The 16,557-nt window shown below is 36.1% G+C and overlaps 1 protein-coding gene across 5 annotated transcripts in view; it reads left to right on the top strand.

Annotated features, from left to right (window-relative positions):
* The window catches only part of TBC1D5 (TBC1 domain family member 5), a 495,953-nt gene that overhangs the window by 205,807 nt on the left and 273,589 nt on the right, over positions 1-16,557 (top strand). For all 5 annotated transcript variants that reach the window (XM_090408923.1, XM_090408920.1, XM_090408922.1 and 2 more), the window contains one exon: positions 13,800-13,969. In XM_090408923.1, coding sequence (XP_090265049.1) covers positions 13,800-13,969 — 170 coding nt within the window. The remainder of the gene's footprint in view (positions 1-13,799; positions 13,970-16,557) is intronic.

Raw genomic sequence — 16,557 nt, 5'->3', positions numbered from 1 at the left:
TGATGATTCATTGGCAAGCCTTGAAGAAAGCTCTGATTGATTCAGCTAGAGACGCATGTGGTGAGGTTCTCTGCAAGGATAGAAAAATTAGAACTCCATGGTGGACACAGGAAGTTAAAGAGGCAGTGAAGGAAAAGAAGAAAGCATACCAAAAGTTCCTGCCAAATAAGTCAGCTTGTGCTCTTAGAGAATACAGAGACAAATGAAGAAAGCTAAACACTGTGTAAAACTAGCTAAACAAAAGTCATGGGAGGACTTTGGCAAGAATATAGAAAATAAATATCAAGAAGGTGGCAAAATATTCTGGAGGTTGTTGAAGAAGCTTAAGAATGGAAGAAAGAGTGCTGTAAAAGGAGTTAGAGATGATAAAGGTGACATGAAAATGGGAGAAAAAGATATCCTTGAAGTATGGAGTAATTACTTTGAAAAACTGCTAAATGAAACAAGCAGTGATGACAGCACAGTGGTAAAAAACACTGAACAGGCATGCAGTCAGGAATACATATCCATACTTGAAGTAGAAAAAGCGATCAAAGGCTTGAAATGTGGAAAGGCAGCAGGAGTAGATGATATTCGACCAGAAATGCTGAAGTATGGTGGTATAAGAGTCTTACAGTGGCTGCACTGCATTGTTCAGTAATCCTGGACAGAGGGACGAATTCCTGATGATTGGAGTAGAGCTCTCGTAGTACCCATATATAAAAATGGAAATAAAACTGCATGTGAGAATTACAGAGGTATTTCCCTACTGAGTGTTCCTGGCAAGATCTATGCAAGTATACTTGAGAAACGGTTGAGAAGAATTGTGGAAGAAAAGCTTGGTGAAGAACAAGCTGGATTCAAGCCAAATAGAGGCTGTCAGGATCAGATCTTCACTTTATGACAAATAGTCGAGAAAGCATGGGAATATAACAGAGATCTGTATTTAAGTTTCGTCGATTTGGTGCCAAGAGAGAAGCTATTCAATACTCTACAGTTATATGGTGTTAATGGGACATTATATCAAGCAATACTTAGTCTTTATTTGAGTTGTAAGTCAGCAGTTAGAATTGAAGGAAGTACAGGAAGATGGTTTAATGTTAAATCTGGTGTGAGACAAGGATGTACATTATCCCCTCTGTTATTCATTATGTATATCGATCACATTATGAAGGAATGTGGTATTAAACATGATATCAAAATTGGAGATGTTAATGTCAGCTCTTTGCTTTATGCAGATGATGTTATACTTCTAAATAAATCCGCTACAAGTTTGCAAGATTCCCTGACTAAATTGAATAACTGTTGTAATGAATATGGTATGAAGGTCAGCATTAAAAAGGCAAAGACAATGAAAATAGGCAGAATCATTGAAAATGTCAACTGTGTTGTAAATGGAAAACCTGTGGAACAAGTAAAACATTTCAGCTACTTAGGCACAATTTTTAGTGAAGATGGTAAATTAAATATAGAAATGGACAACAGAATCAGCAAAGCTGGTATGGCGGGAAGTCAATTGAATAAATTTATATGGAATAAGAGAGAAATTAGTCAGAACACTAAATTAGCTATATACAAGACAGTGTTCAAACCAGTTTTAACTTATGGATCTGAGACCTGGGTCAGAAGTAAAACAATTGACCAAAGACTAGAGACTACAGATATGAGAATCCTGAGAAAGATTATAGGCATGAACAGATGGCATCAGTGGCAATTATATATAAAAAACGAGGATATTAGGAAGGAACTTGACATTGTCAGCATCCACGAATGCGTTAGCAGAGCTAATCTCAGGTGGTATGGTCACTTAAACAGAATGGGCAAAGAGAGATTAATAAAATAAATGTTTTCTGCTAGGTTTGCAGCAAAACGACCCAGAGGAAGACCAAGATATAGGTGGATTGATACAGTACAAAGTGCCTTAGACGATAGAAATATAAGATCTGATAATGTTGGAGTCTTGACAAGTAACAGACTGAATTGGAGGAAAATTGTAGTTCTGAAGTTAGTAATGATGTAATTTTTTTCATGTATTACTATCATATCCTATACACCCCTTGAGGGTACATGGCAGGAATTTGATGATAATTATTGTTATTTTAGAACATCTGTCGACTTATTTATTAGGAACGTTTGGTATGCTTTCTTCTTTTCCAACATTGCTTCCTTAACTTCTTGTGTTTACCATGCGGTTTTTAAATCTTTCAGACAACTTCACCACATACCACTTTAGCTGAATCAGTCAGTGTTTTTTTCAGAGTTTGCAACTGAGAGTTTGGTTTTCAAACTATTTCAAATTTTCTTTAGTAAAGTTTGTATAGTTGAGTTTACAATTTAGAAAAATGCAGAGAATACCGAATTCCTCTATATTTCCTCTTTATTGATTTTAAAAAAGCATTTGATATAGAACACAATGCAGTCATCAGTGCCTTACTGGAAAAAAATGTGGATCCTACTTACATCCATATGATAAAAGAAATTAACAAAAATCAGACCACACAAATAACCCTATTTAATCAAGCAATAGATATAGATATAAAGAGAGGGGTCCGTCAAGGCAATGTGATCTCCCCAAATCTATTTACCGGCACTTTAGAACACATTCTGAAAAAAGTAGACCTAAACGGAGGAATAAGCATAGATGGTGAAAAACTACAAATCCTTATATTTGGCGATGATCTAGTACTGATATCCCACAACCCAAAAGACCTAGAAGAAATGGGTGAAAAAATATACACAAACAGCAGGAAGATAGGCTTAGAAATGAATCTAGAAAAAACAAAATGGATCAAAAATATCTACACAAGTGACAGTCACCTATGTATTGATTATATCCCTATACAACAAGTTGACTCCTACAATTACTTAGGACAAACAATAAAAATGAATAAGGATTTATCTGAAGAACTGGCAAAAAAAAAAAGAAAGCTGCATTGGCTACATTCAGCAGACTAAAAGAAACACTTACTGATCCAAATCTTGACATCTCTGCAGAGGCAAAACTATTTCATAGTGACATACTTCCATCACTCACATATGGATCAGAAATATGGAACGTGGCAAAAAAAGAAGAAACTCTTAGAATATCTCGGCGTGCAATAGAATGCAGGATTTGTGCAATAGAATGCAAAATGGAACATGTTAGAAACACAGAACTAGGAAAAAGATCAGGCATAAAAGATGTGGTAACTGCAGTATATGAAAGCAAGATGAGATGGGCAGGTCACATAGCCAGACTCGGGGATAACAGATGGACATACAGAATACTCAACTGGCAACCAAGAATAAAGAGAAAAGCAGGAAGACCACCAACAAGATGGGAAGATCCACTAGTGAAATCTATGGGTATAACATGGAAGAGAGAGGATCTTCGATCTTTGGAGGCACAAAGATGCCTCCAAAGATCTAGATCGTTGGAGGTATCTTTGTGACCTGCACTCATGGAGAAATCCTGAGAGAAACATTGAACTTTCTTACATACTGTTCTTTTGCAATCTAAAATATCCAATTTTTATCTTGTTTAGCACTAAGTAATGGTGACTTCCAATTTCATATCCTCTGTACACTTCTTATCTTGAACCAGCATATAAATATCACATTCAACAATGATGTAGTCAGTGAGGCTTTTCTTATTTTTTGTGTATTCTCCTTTCCATGTGAACTTATGCAAATCTTTACGTTACTACATGGTGTTAGTAATGAGCAGTCCATGTTCTGAGCAGAAATTCAGAGCAAATACTTACCATTATTAACTCCTCCCCCCCCCCCAAAATCCGGAATGTTCCTATATGTCTAGTGGATTTCATTTCCTACTCTGCTGTTTAGATTTGGCCTGGATCCCGCTGATGAGACCTTAAAAAAGGTCGAAACCAGTCTGTGTAGTAGCCCTTCCACAATGCATAGAATTTTTTTGGGGTGCTTAAGGGTGAAAGCTGTATAACTGAGACAATACCTCCACATAGCCTTTAAAGCAGTGTTTCTCAACTTTTTTGGATCATGCCCCACTTCAACGTCTCAAAGATTTTGATGCCCACCCCTCTAGCATAATAGGCAGCCAAGTTCTGAAAAAGTTTAGTATAAATATGTACATGGCAATTTTCTAATTGCCCCCCAAAATATTTAAATTGTCCCCCTGTGGGGCATATACCCCATATTGAGAAACTGCTTTAAAGGAATGCAGAGAACTGACCAGGGCTTCTGACCTAATGTCCAATCCTCACCTTCTTGTGGTGCACCCTGTTAGGCATTTTCCTAGATACTGAATGAATGAGGATAGGCTGTCAATTTGGGATTTAGCCGACCAAATTTTATTCTTATTGGCTTAAACCACAATAAAAAATGATGATGCAAAAAGAAATCATAACCTTTGGAGACAAAAGTATGTACTATTTGTGTGTGTGTGTGTGTGTGTGTGTGTGTGTATATATATATGTATATATATATAAAGAAAGAAAACCTTTTGTTTGCTTTCCTTGGTATTTTATTCTTTAGGTTTCCTTAACCCATGTATATAGTAAATTATAACAGAAAAGAAATTACACTATTTGAATTCTTTACCAATTTTTTTGGTGTGTGTAAACAAACATCTTGGCTACTTGTATATGGAGGCAGATGACTTCACATCACAAAGCTTTAGTATCCCATAATGCCCATCTCACTTCCTTTTGGATGTGATGTTGTTATGCCTTATGGGAAGAGTTACGACCCAGTTTGGCCTTTATTGATGCATCATCAGTAAGAGCTAGAGTTGTGGAGATATTGAGAACTTAAACAATCAGAAGTCTTATTTTCCACAAAGAAGTAACCATAATATTAAAATTTAAATTAAGGGGATATTAAATCCCACATTGTTTTAAAACCGAATAAGAAACTCAATGAAGCTTATTAGCTCTTTATATTTAAATAATATTAAAATACTAGATTAGACAGTTGTAGATAGCTTTGTTGCTTAGTTACCAACTAAATAGACAAGAAATTATATTATTTTTTTAATCCTTTATTCAAACATGAGGAAACAATTTTGTCCATGAAATATCTTCAAGTAGACCATTTATATATAAAAGTAAATGACAGACCATGCATGAAATGCAGACGAGTCACACATTAAGTTGATATATGTCTGCACAGAACTTATGCAAAGAAAATTAGAAATTCAGTAGAATCTGTCTACTGAATTTCTACTGTATATGTGTAGATCTATATACTTGGTGAGCTTAGATTTAACAATGAAATCCACTCCGCCTTGTTTGCCATTGTTTGAGGATGCTCCGAGGAGTATCTGTGAGCCATTGTACCATCTTGCTGTCAGTTCTTTCAATCTTTTTGTTTCATTCACTAGCAGGATATCCAAGTTGATAACTAATATTTAAGGAATTGACAGCGCATACTAGAAATATAGATTAAATAAACTTTAATATATACTTTCCGATATTTCGGCGAACGTCACGTTGCCATCTTTTTGGGAACTTACTACAAAGACACGTGCACACAAGTACTAATAACAGGAAATGAGACTGAAGCTAGGAAGCTAGCGTTTTCCTAAAGTCCTGATGGTGCCCCCTGGTGGGCTATATTGGTAGTTCTTGGCCTTTGGGCTGAAGTTCTTCTGATAAAAGTTTCCTTAAACTCAGCCCCACAAAAACCTACCATATGGCTTCGCTACGTTGATGATGTTTTTGCTATTTGGCCACATGGCCCGGATTCACTCCTCTCCTTCCTAACACACTTAAACAACCAACACCCTAGAATCAAATTCACCCTGGAAAAAGAGGAAAACAATAACCTCCCCTTCCTAGACACACTAGTCACCCGCCAACTTGATGGAACCTTGGTTTTCTCAGTTTATAGAAATACAGGCAGATACATTCACTAACAATCCCCCCCCCCCCCTCACAATATGGAGTTATTAAAACATTATTCAACAGGGCAAAAATAATCTGTTCTAATGATCAAGCCCTAACCACTGAACTAAATCACATCCGTGACACTTTTCTCAGCCAACGGCTACCCCCTCCAAAATATCCAAAAAATACTTAACCCAGTTATCCACAACCCACCACCCCCCTCCACTTCACAAAAAAGATTACTCTAAATCCATCACCATTCCCTACATCCGAGGCACCGCAGAAAAAATCAATAAAATCTTAAAAAAACATGACTTGACCACTTGTTACAGACCACATAGAAAACTGGCATCTCTTATCTACTCCACCAAAGACCAACCACTTCCCCTAGACCTACCTGGTGTATACCAGGTCCCTTGCAGCTGTAAACTGTCCTACTTTGGCCAAACAGGCAGGACAGCAAATATCAGAATCTCAGAACACAAGGATTACATCCGATTTCACCAGTACAGCCACTCTGGGCTTGCAGACCACGCTCTGGATACTCGCCACAGAATAAGATGGAAGAAAGCCACAGTAATACACCACAGCAAGTTCAAGTATGAAAGACTATTCATGGAATCAGCCTCGGCCCTTAGGAACATGCCAAACCTCAACAAATTTGGATGCATGAGACTGCCCCAAATTTGGGAAACTTTTATCAGAAAAACTTCAGCCCAAAGGCCAAGAACTACCAATATAGCCCACCAGGGGGCACCATCAGGACTTTAGGAAAACGCTAGCTTCCTAGCTTCAGTCTCATTTGCTGTTATTAGTACTTGTGTGCACATGTCTTTGTAGTAAGTTCCCAAGAAGATGGCAGCGTGACGTTCGCTGAAATATCGGAAAGTATATATTAAAGTTTATTTAATCTATATTTCTAGTATACGCTGTCAATTCCTTAAATATTAGTTATCATGTTTAACCAGCGTATAAGCCTCTCAACAAGAATAAGGAAATCCAAGTTGATATTAGTTAGTTCTTTGATTAATAAATCTATTCTGTAGTCTCTTGCCAAAGTTCGAGTATTGAGGGTACAGATTGCCATTTTCATAGATTTAAGAGGTGGCTTGTTTTCAGGCTATTCAGGCCGCAAAAAAATCATCCATGGTGGATGATTTTTTTTTTCTCTCTCTTCAAGCTTTTGCCACCTATGCAAAGTGCCTTAGCTCTCTAAGTGCCCTCCTTCTCCTACTTCCAATCACCACTAATCCTATTCATAGCTTTGTTGATGATGGATACTTTCCATTCATCCTACTCATTTGACAAACTGTGCAGTTCTCAGACATCCCAAGCTTGAAGATCATATTACAGGTGCCTTAAATATTGATGTCCACACCATCCTTCAATGGTGCAAGGACAATGTTGTCACCTTCAGGTCACCCAAAACAAAGTTTTGCCTTTTCTCTCACAAAAGTGATCTTGATTCACCTTTTCCCTTAGTAATGCATAAAGCATTAGACAGGATCAGATATACTTGCTTGGAGTAATATTTACTTCCAGTCTCTCTCTTGGCATATGTACATTATCATCTGTTTCTTTATAGTGAGGCAATCTCTTCCACTCAATTTGCTGTTTTTTTTTTTTATACAAACTGTATACTAATTGTATACAAACCTCAAATCTTCCCATATGCTCACATTTAGGTGATGTAAACATCCCTAAAAATTCTGGGTGCTGTTAAGAGGAGGGTAATTTCAGCTTATATATGTATAGCAAAGGGGTGGAAAAATATGCTTTGGGTTTGGACATTTTAAGTGTGTCTGGGAGGGGAAAAAAGAGAAAGTTATACAACAAGGCCAAATAGATTGCATATCTAATTATAAGAATAGCTAAGTATTAATTGATTATGTCTGTACACAAAAACCCAGGAGTATTAGAAACAAAGGGGTTGAGTTTGTTGCTTTATTGAATATGATGTGACTTAAGATTTTTGGCATTAGCGAAACATGGCTATCAGAATCAGATATGGTAACTGGGATCGAGTATAATGGGTATACTATTTTTAGGAATGACAGAAGAGATAGGAGAGGAGGAGTACTAGTCTGGTTAGGATAGAAATGCAAGAAAACAATGATGGAACAATGTCCCATGTAGCAGTGGGTTTGAGTCGATCTGGTGTGAAATGGAAGCTAACGAAATGAAATATATGGTGGGGAGGGTGTTGCTATAGACCTGCCAGCTCATTTGCAGGGGAAGAAGAAATGCATTGCCAATTTAGCTTTATGGGTAACAAATGAGTGATTATTATGAATGACTCTAATTTTCCAAACATTGATTGGGTAGATGAAAAATCTCATGATAAGAAAAAAGAGCAATTTATTGAATTGTTGTGAGACAACTTTCTCAAGCAGCATGTGAAGGAAGGGATTCTAGGTCAAAGAGTGTTTGATTTGCTAATAGCATCAGAAGGGGGGGGGGGGGTCTCTGTTAAGAATATGTCAATTTTACCACCAGTTGGTGACAATCATTATGCTATGCTGTCTTGGGAAGTATTTAATTGTATTGTAGCCCCAATTAGAACAGGTTACATATTGAACTACAAAGCTGGAAATTATGATAAACTTAGGTGAATACTATCAGGCAAGAAAAGGGTAAGAACCAGGTTATTCTCTCACAGAGCAGTAAGTGAGTGAAACAGTTTGCCTTTAGGGATGGTGAGTGCATCTTGTGTGAATGACTTTTAAGGAAGGGTATGATAGCTGGTTCATCATCAAATTCCTGACATGTACCCTCAAGGGGTATACAGGATATAATAGTACTACATGAAAAATTTACATCATTACTAACTCGCTGTCTACAATTTTCCTCCAAATCAGTCTGTTACTTGTCAAGACTCCAACATTATCAGATTCAATATTGCTATCTTCTAAGGCACTTTTTACCGTATCAATCCTTTTATGTCTTGTCTTTCCTCTGGATCTTTTTCCTGCCAACCTGACAAAGAACACTTGTTTTGCCTAATCTTTCTTCTCCCATTCTATTTAAGTAACCATACCACCTAGGATTAGCTCTGCTAACACATTCCTGGATGCAAACAAAGCCAAGTTCCTTCCTAATATCCTCATTTTTAATATGATATTGCCATTGATGCCATCTGTTCATGCCCCCTAATCTTTCTCAGAGCTCTCATATCTGTGGTTTCCAGTCTTTGGTCAAATGTTTTATTTCTAACCCAGTTCTCAGATCCATAAGTTAAAATTGGTTTGAACACTATCTTGTATACAGTTAGTGTAGTATTTTTGACCAATTTCTCTTTTATTCCATATGAATTTATTCAGTTGACTTCCTACCATACCAGCCTTGTTGATTCTGTTGTCTATTTCTATATTTAACTTGCAATCTTACTAAAAATCATGCCTAAGTAGCTGATATGTTTTACTTGTTCTATAAGTTCTCCATTCACAATGCAGTTGATATTTTCAGTGTTTCTGCCTATTTTCATTCTTTGTATTTTTAATGCTGACCTTCATACCATATCTATTACAACAGTTATTCAGTTTAGTCATAGAATCTTGCAGACTTGTAGCAGATTTATTTAGAAGTATAACATCATCCGCATAAATCAAAGAGCTAACATTAACATCTCGAATTTTGCTATCTGGTTTAATACCACTTTCCTTCATAGTGTGATCCATATAGATAAGGAATAACAGAAGGGATAATGTACATCCTTGTCTGACACCAGATTTAACATTAAACCATCCTTCTGTACTTCCTTCAATTCTAACTGCTGACTTACAACTCAAATAAAGACTAAGTATTGCTTGATATAATGCACAACTGACACCATACAACTGTAGTGTTTTGAGTAGCTTCTCTCTTGGCACCTTGTCATATGCTTTTTTCAGATCTACAAAACTACAAAATCTACAAAATACAGATCTTTGTTATATTCCTATGACTTCTCAACAAATTGTTATAAAGTGAAAATCTGATCATGACAGCCTCTATTTGGCCTCGATCCAGCTTGTTCTTCAGCAAACTTTTCTTCCACAATCCTTCTCACCCATTTTTCAAGTATACTTGCATAAATCTTACCAGGAACACTCAGTAGAGTAATACTTCTGTAATTCTCACATTCTGTTTTATTTCCCTTTTTTTATATGGGTACTATGAGAGCTCTACTCTAATCATCTGGAATTCGTCCCTCTGTCCAGCCCTCTGGACTATGTAGTGCAGCCACTGGAAGCAATTTTTATACCCCCATACTTAAGCATTTCTGGTCAAATATCATCTACTCCAACTGCCTTTTTACATTTCAGGCTTTTAATGGCCTTTTCTACTTCAAGTGTGATAGCTGGTTTTGGTGATATGTAATCTCCCTCGATGAGTTCTAGACTCCCTAGAGGTCTCAGATAATAATGGTATCAGTTACTGAATGGGGATGATGTCAATAATGCATGGGAATCTTTGAAAAAGTGTTTAAATGAGGTATCTGAATGTATCTCTAGTGTTTGAAGAATAAATAGGTTGGGAGTGAAATGGATGCACAACCATATTAAGCAAGAGATCCACAAGAAAAAGATGATGTGGAAAGAATATCATGAGAATAAGAGTGAGAGGGGTTATGAAATATATAAAGCTCAGGCCCAAAAAATAATGAGTATTTATGTGGAAAGCTAAATCAGAGTATGAAAAGAAATTATTAATGCACGCTAAAGGCATGTTATTGCCACAAGCAAAAGAAAGAATGAATGTGAAAGAATAATTTTATTGAATGCAGATGGTACTCAAGTGTCAGAAGCCAATGAAATTGTTTGATTAACGAGTGCTCACGTTGCTAAGATATATCAACCAAGCATATGTAACATGGTGCACAGTGCTTCTGCTGTATTGGATGAAGAGTTAGAGGTTCATGAAAATGAGGTTGAAGAAATGTTGCATAACCTGAATAAGAATTTGTCAATAGGGACAGATGGAATATCAGCCTGTTTACTAAAGGAATGTTCAGCAGAATTCCTGAGTTGAGACTCAAGTTATACAAACTTTCACATGTTTGTATAACTTGAATCTCAACTCAGGAATGATACCCACAGAAATATAAGGAATGTCTGATAGTCCCATTGAACAAGGGTTGGGCAGAAACTGATGTGTCTGATTACCAACTTATCAATATCTGTGGTGTGGTAATGAAGATTTTAAAGTTGGTAAGAATGCACATACAGACAAACAATCTATGCTCTGCAAGGAGCAGCATGGATTTACTAAAGGAATTTCATATTTGAGCAATTTGCTTATATTTTATAACAATGCTATGGCTGAGTTGGATAAAGGGAATGGATATGCTATGATAATGTTGAATTTTTCTAAAAGCATTTGATAGGATACCACACGAAAGGCTGTTGCATAAACTGGAGAATATGGGATTCGAATATTAACTCTTGACTTGGGTCATGGGACGGTTGACAGACAGATATCAAATTTATACAGTAGGTGTGAATCTGCCAGATTTAATGTTACCAGTGGTGTACCTCAGAATTCAGTCCTTGGGCCATGTTCATTTTATACACTAATGACATCAGGCAGGGTCTAACATCAGATGTGCAATTGTTTGCCAATAATGTTAAGATAGTCAGGGCAATCAGGAATGCTACTGGTATTAGTACTTACAAAATGTTTTCTATAAGCTGGAAATTTGGGCAGATGAAAATGGCTGACAGTTTAATGTTAGGAAGTGTAAAGTTATGCACTTTGGCATGATTAGATTTCCAACAGCATAGTATATTAGTGGGGTTATGCTACATGAAACTGAGGAGGCAAGGGATCTTGGCATATTGGTGGATAGGAATTTGAAGTTTAAAGGCCACATGGCAAAAATTGCAGATACAACTCGGAGGATAATTGCAATGTTGAAGCGAACCTTGACATGTAAAGAAAAGGAAGTCATTTTGCCTCTTTATAAGGCTTTGATAAGACCACGCCTGAATTATTGTGCAGATTTGGTCTCCTGGATTCCAGTGGGATAAGGAAGCTGTGGAAAGGGTGCAAAGAACAGCTACAAAGATTATATCTGGATTATAGGATTTAGATTATGAGAACAGATTGTATGTGGATTATAGATTGGTTAATAGGAGAAAGAGGGTTAATATGATAGAGATCTATAAACTTTTGAATGGGTGTTATAGGATTTATAGGATATCATCTAATGAAATTTTTTATTATATGGAAGATGGGGAGAGAACACAGGGACACCATGGAAGTTAAGTTTGTTAACAATGAAGAAAGGGGTAAGAGCTAAGTTTTTCTCTCACAGAGCAGTGAGTGGGTGGAATAGTTTGCCTTTAGGGGGGTAGTGAGTGCATCTATTGTGAACGAATTTAAGGGAAGGTATGATAACTGGTTTGGATTTTTCTTGCGGAGTTGCAGGTTGTAGTTATCTGAGAATACTTCATGAGGAAAGTTCCTCCACAGGCAGATGAAATAAAAGAGAAATGGGAAAAGCAAGTTTGATGTGCTTGTAGTTATAAGGGATGTTAGTCAGCTGGTGCTCTTATTTTAATAGTCCCAAAAGAAAGTGGAAAAAATGATGGTTATCAGTGCAGTGGAGCAGAGACCATGGAAGTACCAGTAACACAACCACAGTGCTGAAACACTGTGAAACATCTGTGAAACAATGATTAAAGTGAGGCTGTTTATTTATTTATTCGTGTGGGTTTCTTCCATTCCTCAACTGCCCTTAGGACTGATTGAGCCCTCCTAATAAGGGATTAAGTACTGTATCCTATGACTGTAGCCTGTGTGTGTGTGTTCACCGGGGCCGGTTTGCCTGCTTAAGAGATGAAAAACCCCAGTGAGGCTGTGAGAGAGATATATATTATTATCTGAGACCTCCAGGGAATCAAGGACTCCTCGAGGGAGGCTATAAAACCAGTTATCATACCTTCCAGTCATCTGGCTTCCACTGATGAGACCTCAATAAAGGTCGAAACTGGTCTGGGTAGTGGCCCTTCACTTAATGCATAGCATTATACATGTCTGCAAGGTGATGTGCTTTGCATTATGGGAGATACTAAGGCAAGTGATGAGAACTTATACCACCTTTACCAAAAATTGCCCAAGTCCTCAAAGTACTTCAGGCACCAACTTTGTTTGCTAACACTTGGATAAAGAATAAAACCAAATATATAATTAGTAGCATAGCCAAGTGAAAAAACTTCCATAAAGACAGAGCCATATGACTTCATTTTGGTGACATAAATTATATAGAAATAGCTTGGAAAACACACTGTGTTGAGAGGAGATGGAAGCTTAGATGTCTCCCATACAGAGAGCATTCAGTCTGCATGCCAGTACTAGCTCCTCTGATCAGGACTCCTCTTAAAGGCATTACATAAGTTTGGTCCTATACGCTATTCGCTATTTGGCAACCTGCAGAAATGTTTTAATGCTCTTTCCTCAAAGAAAACTTTGGTTCTGTATCTCCATATTATGTTTGGTATGCTCTCGAAGGGTGTCACCCACTGTATGTTTGTTAGATATGATTGGGAAGAATAGAAACCAGAACTGACACCTGTGCTCTACATAATCAAGTCATTTATGATCATATTGTATTTTGTCGACTTTTTCACCTTAATCCCATGTAATTGGGAAAAAATAAATTGCTTTGATATTAAATAATTACCACATTTTTTTTGTTTTTTTTCTCATTCTGGATTAACTCATATAAACTTTTTTTTCTCCATATCTATGTACCATTAAATTCATATCCCAAGTATATGTATATAAAATTTACTACTTTCTGAGCTGTCTTTAAAACTTCAAAATGTTTTAGTATTATCATTCAGCATTTTTATAATTGTTACTAAAAAAACCTTTTAGTTTAAAAGTAAATAAAATCACATCATCGTGATGCCTTTTGTAATGTTTAAAATGAAAGATTTGCGATGTTATTTATTCAATCACTACTATTGTGATACAATCAAACTGTATTTACAGTACATGGATCATTTTAATCTGGAACCATTTTCTCGACCACCTGATACTGGACCGTGCAGTGTAATAGGAGTAAAATTAACCAAGATCTACGAACAGTTATTAAGACATCATGATTATGAATTATTTACTCATTTGGAGCAACTAGAAATTGCCCCTCAAATTTATGGCATGTAAGTAAAGTGATATTAAATTTATTTTATGTAAAAGAGAATACAAACTTTACAAAAAAAAAAATAAAAAATTCAACCAATGTTTTGCTAACCATTAAAAGTAAATGAAATGTTATTCTGATATTAACTAACTAATAAGTAGTTCTGCTTCTGATCATGGTTTAAAGCCAAATAGCTTATTCTAGTACTCATGCCATTGCTTTCTAATTTTCACTTTTTCTTTTTTCATTTATATCTGTACAGCAGTTTTGGTTCTTCTATTGTTCATTCAGTTTAGATCTTCTATCCATTTTTGTTTATAAATACTTTTGTAATAATTTATTGGTCTTAGAAATCAGGGATTGTAAAATTTCTTCATGCGAAAATTTTTCTAATATTCACGAATCTCTTAAATTTGTTTAAGGCTAGATAAGAAGCAAAGCTTCTGACAGTGGAGCAGTCAATCCATTTTATAACAGCTAGGCTAAAAGAGACAAAATTATTATCTATAAAACGTTTTATTTTATTTTTATTTTTTTTAAAAGGGACTGCTCCGTTGCCAAAATCTTTGCTTTTATTTTTTTTCATCTAGTTTCTTCATTTGTTTTGTAGTCTCACATATGTTTTTCTTCTTTTTATTATTATTTTTTTTTATACAGTCCATGTTTTGCTTCCATATAATAAAGTTGGTTTTAACTTGAACTTTATATAGTCTGATTCTGTCATGTTGTTATATTAGGAATGGTATAAATATGTTATTTATTGTACTGCTTACTTTAACAAATTTTTATATTTTAGTGTCTATATCTTTCTGTTATATCTTGTTGAATACTTTATTGAGTATTACTATTTTACTTACTTAGTTTGAGTTTTCATCTTTGAAAGCAGTTACTTTTGTTTTTTCTATTCTGATATTTTATTTAATAATTTTATTGATTTTTGTAAATTATCTTTTGTGAAGTAGTTAATACAGTTTGGTCATTTCTGGAAGTGTTTCTATCATATCCCCTCTTTTCTGCCTATCAGTTAACTTTTGCAACCCACAAAAATGTAATCTGTTGTCATAGCGAGCATTCAATAGACCACTCATTATTTTGGTTGCTCCACAACTGGTAGTGGTGGTGGACAAGGACCTGAAATTCAGAGGCCACATTGCACAAGTTGTGAAAATGTCACATCAGATAATGGCAGTGATGCAGAGAACCCTGACATGCAGAAAATAAAGAGGTTATGATGCCATTGTATAAGGCTTTGATCAGGCCTCATATGGATTATTGTGCACAGATTTAGTAGCTGGGTTTTCATGGTGATGAGGATATGTTGGAAAGGATCCAGAGACGATTCACAAAGGTAGTCAGTAGTCTTTGGAATATGGAGTACAAGGACAGGTTGAGAGAATGTAAATTGCAAAGCTTTGTGAATAGGAGGAAGAGTAGGGGAGGTGGATATGATTGAGACATATAAGCTAGTTAGGGGTTGTCATCAGGTTGACATAGAAGAGATTTTTTGTAGAATGGGAGAGCAGGTAGAACAAGAGGCCATCACTGGAAACTGTATAATGCAATGCATTGCCTGAGTGTATTGGAAATGTAGACACATTGAATCAGTTTAAGGAATGGTTGGATGAACATTGTGTACAATAGTGTGTACTTCCCAAGATGAGTCTCTGACTCCATTAAGATCAGATGTTAATAATATTTTGTATTCTAGATGGGTTTTACTGTTTCGATATTGATATCGTTTTATTTTTATTTTTATATGCATTCAAAATTAGAGATAATAGAGCACATCCCTACTATACCTCCTCTTGATATATCTTCCCATTATGATATTTGTCCTAATTTGACTGTTGTTATTCTTATTATTAATATTGTTATTGTACAAGCACCTCCATGAAGTCCCAAAACTCATCATGGGAGACCCAGACTATCCACACAATATCTGATGTACCTCTCCTTGAATTCACAAACAGACAAAACACTCATAACTGACTTTAGCAGGTCCCCCCCCCCCCCAGGCAAGTGCTGAAATAGTTCTTCTGTATTAATCCTATGTATTAATTCTGTATTAAACCTGATCCAGAAAATAATCAAAAGGAAACTACATCTATTTGGCCATATATGTAGAATGAATGATGAGAGAAAACTAAAAACGTTGCTGTTTGGAATAATTGAAAGAAACAACAAAAGAGGAAGATCAAACAGAGAATGGGGCGATGACATCATCAAATGGTGCAGAAACTCTATGCACAAGCTGAGTCATCTTGCACAAAATAGATTGCAATGGAAGAATCATATCAAGATGGCAGCAGACACCTACGGGCATTGGACCCATGGTTGTTGTTGATGATGATTAATCCTATAAAATCTTAAGTAATAACTTAAACATTTCTGTCATGTCTCCTCTTTTTCACCTGTCAACCAGCTTCTGTACTCCACAAACCCTCAGTCTCTCTTTGTAGGAAACATTCCTCTGACCACTCACCATCATGATCACTTGCCTTGAGATCTTCTGCACCACTTTCTCATCCTCAAGAAACCCAGGTGATCAGACCTGAGCACAGAAATCCAGATTTGGTTGTATCAGGCTTTATAAAGAGGAACTCTTTC

Source organism: Typopeltis vanoorti, chromosome 19 (assembly GCF_054136105.1).
Source record: "Typopeltis vanoorti isolate ZY-2024b chromosome 19, IOZ_Tvanoo_1.0, whole genome shotgun sequence".
Taxonomy (NCBI): domain Eukaryota; kingdom Metazoa; phylum Arthropoda; class Arachnida; order Uropygi; family Thelyphonidae; genus Typopeltis; species Typopeltis vanoorti.
The sequence above is the reverse complement of the archived record's forward strand: the minus strand, read 5'-3'. Positions and strand labels throughout refer to the sequence as shown.